Genomic DNA, 6,000 nt, shown 5'->3' on the forward strand with positions numbered 1-6,000 from the left:
CTTTTGGCTTTCGAGTGCTACTTTTCAGAACTACTGTCTAAGAAGTACACAAAAGTACCGAAGAATCTCTTTAATGAACGAGATGGGAATTGTCTCCTTCCGCTCAACGTTCCCTAATGGTCTATAAATCCACAGCTTTCGTGAAGCCCATTAGGCCGGATTAGGCCGGGCTATCTCCAATACCATGCCTCATCTGGGGAGGAGTGTGTGTGTGTGTGTGTGTGTGTGTGTGTGTGTGTGTGTGTGTGTGTGTGTGTGTGTGTGTGTGTGTGTGTGTGTGTGTGTGTGTGTGTGTGTGTGTGTGTGTGTGTGTGGTGTGTGTGTGTGTGTGTGTGAGAGAGAGAGAGAGACAGAGAGAGAGAGAGAGAGAGAGAGAGAGTTTATTGAGCTGTGACGCGTTCATCGGTGATGTTGAGTGGCTATAAGTGATACCAGTACTATATCTGTGTAAAGGATATGGGGTCTGAAATCTACTGGAAACTGGTACAGTATGTTCCCCTTTAGCCCTTTTATATGGTATACCATATCTCATAGCCTGAATTAGATACTATTTCTACTTGAGCAGAAATGCGCTTTGTATCATATTTCTCCAGAAGCACAAGAATATAGAAAGATATACAAGTTAATAAAGGAGGTACACAGTCAAACCCCAATCATCCATATAGGCCAAAGCCTGGTCTCACTAACTCAGCAGCAGCGGAATGTGACCATTCCTACATCATCAGCACTCTAGGGTGTTTCCCCAGGGGCCCAGGGCTGAGACTGTATGTGCTGCATGTACCAGGCAAGGGGGATAATGTGCCTGTGCACCAGACACGCAAGCCACAAAATGTGCCAGCATGCCATAGAGGTGGCGTCAAAATTGGGTTTGATGTTTAGGGTTGGTGAGGTGGCGCTGAAGAAAGAGATATGGGGGGGGGGGGGCATTTTGGGGGATTTTTGGGGGGGGAAATGGGGACAAGACCTCCGGCCCGTCTAGCCCTCCCCCTGGTGGGGGGTCAGGCTGGGAAAATGAACACCAGCCAGCAGTCAAATTCTGGCACTTAATCCTAATTGCGACTGTAAGTCGCTCTGGACAAGAGCATCTGCTAAATTATTCAAATGTAAATGTAAAATCACACAGTATATTTTCATGTATCTTATCGTTATGCTGCGGTATAAGGTTAGATCAGGGCTGTTGAATAACGGTGCTGGAGGGACAAAACACTTCTGGATTTCATCATCTCCATCTAATCAGGGATTGATTCAGACCTGGGGACACCAGGTGAGTGCAATTAACTGCCAGGTAGAAACCTGAAACCAGAAGTGTTTTTCGACCCTACAGGACCGACATTGAACATCCCTGGGTTAGATAGGTGGTGCTATGCAAGGCTGTTGTCATCAGTGGACTGAATAGAATTGTCTTGGGTTCTTTCTTCTGGTTCTTCTGCTTGGAGTTGTAAAAACAAAGTCGGATTTGTATTTTATGGATTTCATAGTATATCATGTTATTAAAACAATAGCATTATCTTCTGAAGTGAAGAGTTGGTGTGATTATCGTGGCACCACAAAAGGGGTTTGTGTTTTAGACAGTGGCCCGATAATGCCTCTCAACAACGGAGAATAAATTACAATAGCTCAGTGACTGAATCTCACCTCCTCCTGGGAAAGAGAGATATGAGTAACACTACTGTATGTAATGATCCCCATAGAAACGAGTGTTTGAGATATTTAAGTGAAAATGCCCGAGAAGCCAGTGTTTGGAGGATATTGGCACGGGTGTTGTTAGGGCCGAGACGAGGGCCAGCAAACCGTGCCAATATATCCTCCAAACACTGGCTTCTCTGGCATTATCACTTTTATACAACGGGTTACCAACATATTCAAATAATGATTGGCATATTTTCATTAAAAATGTTATTTGGATTAATTTATTCATACTCTTTCATCCTTCCACAAGATATAGTCCCGACACAAATCTAAGGTTGCTAGAGATGCTGCAAATGTCGGAGAGACGGACAGCAAGGTTTACACAAATCTCCGCTGTTGAAAGCAAAATGTTAGTCTAAAGGAAATGTGACGAAATGTTTATATATTTTTTTTAATAGTAGAGATCAAGTGTATAAATTGCCTGGCTGGGCTGATGAGACAGTGGATTGTGCAGTGAGATGGAACAGAGTAAATAGGCATTTTAACATCATAGATTTAGCCGGTTGGCAACTTGTGGAATAGACACCGGCTGGAATGCGGTTTTAACCAATCAGCGTTCAGGATTAGACCCACCCGTTGTATAAAACAGAGTAACATTACTGTATGTTGTGGTCATCCCCAGAGACACTGACAGAGGAACTGTCAGGAGAGATTTTATGTCTGTGACTGTGCATTAATTCACACCCAATTGAGCTTCCCTCGTGTGGCTTTACAGGGTTTCAGTATCCTCCGCAAGAATTACTGGAGCTGATAACTTCATACGAGACGAACAGAGAATCATTTGCTTGTCTGTGAGAGCCAGGGATATACAGTATAATCCCCTGTTAACCAGATTCAGAAAAAAACTGTTTTGTTATGTTGTCTGACTATATTCTACAATCTCATTTTTGTTTAATATTTTTAAAATCATGTTCTGTTTTCGGCATTGACCTCTGAGAGGGAGAGAGAGAGAGAGAGAGAGAGAGAGAGAGAGAGAGAGAGAGAGAGAGAGAGAGAGACAGGGAACGAGAGAGAGACGGGGTGAGAGAGAGAGACGGCGAGACGGACAGACGGAGACAGAGGGAGAGAGAGACTGTATTGTAGTCCCACTCCTAGTAGACTCCATTCTAGAAGAAATGGAATAGTCTAAATGGAAAACAGAGGAATTACCTAGCCATTCAACATTTGGAAAGATAATTTTGAAAGAAGACTTTACTTTTCTCCCCCAAAAATATACAAGGAAAACTCAGCACCCTACAACACAAAATTTAAGAAAAAACCCAGAACCCAATCGACTACCACATTACACTAGGCTGAACTTTGGAAGAAAATACAATGCCTTAAACCTGGAAAGGCATGTGGCCCTGACAGCATCAGGAATGAAATGCTGAAACACAGTAGTAATGAGCTGCAGGCTGCCTTATTAAAACTATTCAACCTGGTTCTGGAGAGTGGCTGCTTCCCTGATATTTGGAACCAGTGGCTCACAACCCCCATGTATAAAAAGGTGACAAATGAGACACTAATAACTATAGGAGAATATGTGTCACTAGTATTATGGGGAAACTGTTATGCTGTATTCTCAATGACTGAATACAGACCTTCCTCACACAATGTAACGCTCCCAGCAAAAAAACAAACAGTCTTTCTACCCAAACACAGAGCAACAGATACACATCCACACACTACACAAACTAATAAACCAGCATGTTCATCAGAACAGCAGAGGAAAGCTATTTGCATGTTTTGTTGATTTGAAGAATGCTTTTGATTCCATATGGCATGATGGATTATATTACAAAACCATCCAAAGCGGCGTTGGGGGTAAAGTATATTAAAAAAAAAAAGTTGTACAAAAATTTGACATCATAAAATCTATTTACTTGAACAACACTTGTAGTATTAGACTGAACAATATTTTTTTGTTGTTCTTGTTGCATAAGGGCAAGGGGTGAGACAAGGATGCACACCTAACCGTTGACACCTTATCGGGGTGAGACAAGGGTTCACACCTCACCGTTGACACCTTATCGGGGTGAGACAAGGGTTCAGTTTAAGTCCAAGGTCTGTTCAACGTCAATAGAGAGAAAGGCAGAGCAAATCTAGCAGTTTCACAGTCTGGAGTAATTCTTGGATCTTTGAGTTACATTTGGTAAACCGTTGGCACCTTATCGGTAAACCGTTGACGCCTCCCCCCTGTCTTTTTCGTTATGTGTCGGACCTCAGTAAGATTAGCTGTTTCCATTTGCTAATTGGGATCCTCAGTATTTTACAGTATTTAACCAGACTCTCCTCCATCTACACTGTTTTTTTCTCTCTCTCTCTCTCTCTCTCTCTCTCTCTCTCTCTCTCTCTCTCTCTCCTCTCTCTCTCTCTCTCTTTCTATCTCTCTCTCTCTTTCTCTCTCTCTCTCTCTCTCTCTCTCTCTCTCAGTTGGTCCCCAGAGCCCTCACTCTTTCACCCTGTTTAAATAGTCTCCTTGTGAGCTTTACTGGCCCTCATTAAAACTACTGCCCTTCTGTCAATTTAATTCAATTCAAAGGGGCTTTATTGGCATGGGAGACATCTGTATTATTCCCAGTGAATCCCAGTGGGACCAACAGAGCATCAGAGACTTAAATACCTTTCAAAACACACAGTCACACACTCTTTCACCAAATCAGTATCACAGTGAATATTTGAAGTTATCTTGACAATACTGCTTTGGTTGCTGTTTCCCTTCTTGGTCTGCTTCTCCATCCATACAGAGGTGCTGAATGTGGATATCTCAACAGAGCTATGGTCAAGTGTGAATTTGGAATTGGCCAGCAGTGCATATTCTCTTCCATATTAATTTTCCCCTTCTCTCTCTCTCTCTCTCTCTCTCTCTCTCTCTCTCTCTCTCTCTCTCTCTCTCTCTCTCATTCTCTCTCTCTGTAACTCTCTCTTTCCCCTCCCCTCATTCTCTCTCTCTCTCTCCCTCCCTACCCCCTGACTCTCTCTCCCTCTTCCCCCCTTCTCTCTCTCTCTCTCTCTCTCTCTCTCTCTCTCTCTCTCTCATTCTCTCTCTCTGTAACTCTCTCTTTCCCCTCCCCTCATTCTCTCTCTCTCTCTCCCTCCCCACCCCCTGACTCTCTCTCCCTCTTCCCCCCCCCCCCTCTCTCTCTCTCTCTCTCTCTCTCTCTCATTCTCTCTGTCTCTCTCTGTCGCTCTCTCTTTCCCCTCCCCTCTCTCTCTCTCTCTCTCTCTCTCTCTCATTCTCTCTGTCTCTCTCTGTCGCTCTCTCTTTCCCCTCCCCTCTCATTCTCTCCTTCCCTACCCCCTGACTCTCTCTCCCTCTTCCCCCTCTCTTTCTCTCCCTCTCTTTCCTTTCTCGCTGTGTCTCTTCCCCACTTCTCTCTCTCCCTCCCTCAGGTTGCCATGCATCCTGTTCAGTGTGTGTGGGGCCGAGCCAGCAGGAGTGTGTGTTGTGTTCTGACCCGTCCCACCTGCTCAGAGATGGACTCTGTGTCCCAGACTGTGGATCAGGCTTCTACATCCAACAAGGCACCTGTTATGGTGAGCATGAACCTATAGTTAGAATAACAAACAAAGTTTCAATATCTTCTGTGGTGAGTTGACCAGCGGCCATATTGAGTTATTTGAATTTGGTGGAAACAAAATTCTAATATCTCAGTGGAAGTTATCCTAGCTAGCACATTGGGTTCCTTGGAAGTAGTGGGAAAGTACATTTCTGGGAACGAAGCCATACGTTTCCTGACCGGTAAAGCTGAACGCTTTTTAAATGTTCTGAGAACAGAAGTGAAAATGTAGCTTGATCTGGGAATGTTAATTTTTACTTTGAGAACGTTTTACTGTGGTTCCAGGGAGGTTCTGAGAACGTTTTACTGTGGTTCCAGGGAGGTTCTGAGAACGTTTTACTGTGGTTCCGGGGAGGTTCTGAGAACGTTTTACTGTGGTTCCGGGGAGGTTCTGAGAACGTTTTACTGTGGTTCCAGGGAGGTTCTGAGAACGTTTTACTGTGGTTCCGGGGAGGTTCTGAGAACGTTTTACTGTGGTTCCAGGGAGGTTCTGAGAACGTTTTACTGTGGTTCCCTGAAAGTTTTCCTGGGAGGTTTTATTAACGTTCTGAGAATGGAAATGATTGGTTATTGAAGGTTATTTATTTTATTTATTTTATTTTGCTCCTTTGCACCCCATTATCTCTATTTCTACTTTGCACTTTCTAAACTACTACAAATCTACCATTCCAGTGTTTTACTTGCTATATTGTATTTACTTTGCCACCATGGACTTTTTTGCCTTTACCTCCCTTATCTCACCTCATTTGCTCACATTGTATATAGACTTATT

The 6,000-nt window shown here is 43.7% G+C and overlaps 1 protein-coding gene across 1 annotated transcript in view; it reads left to right on the forward strand.

Annotated features, from left to right (window-relative positions):
• LOC145863991 (extracellular matrix organizing protein FRAS1-like) overlaps nucleotides 1-6,000 on the forward strand; it is a 32,122-nt gene that overhangs the window by 25,237 nt on the left and 885 nt on the right. The window contains exon 6 of the mRNA XM_082968768.1: nucleotides 5,062-5,205. Within this exon, the coding sequence (XP_082824894.1) occupies nucleotides 5,062-5,205 (144 nt within the window). The remainder of the gene's footprint in view (nucleotides 1-5,061; nucleotides 5,206-6,000) is intronic.

The sequence above is a fragment of the Salmo salar genome, chromosome 24 (genome assembly GCF_965601325.2).
Source record: "Salmo salar chromosome 24, fSalSal1, whole genome shotgun sequence".
Classification (NCBI taxonomy): Eukaryota; Metazoa; Chordata; class Actinopteri; order Salmoniformes; family Salmonidae; genus Salmo; species Salmo salar.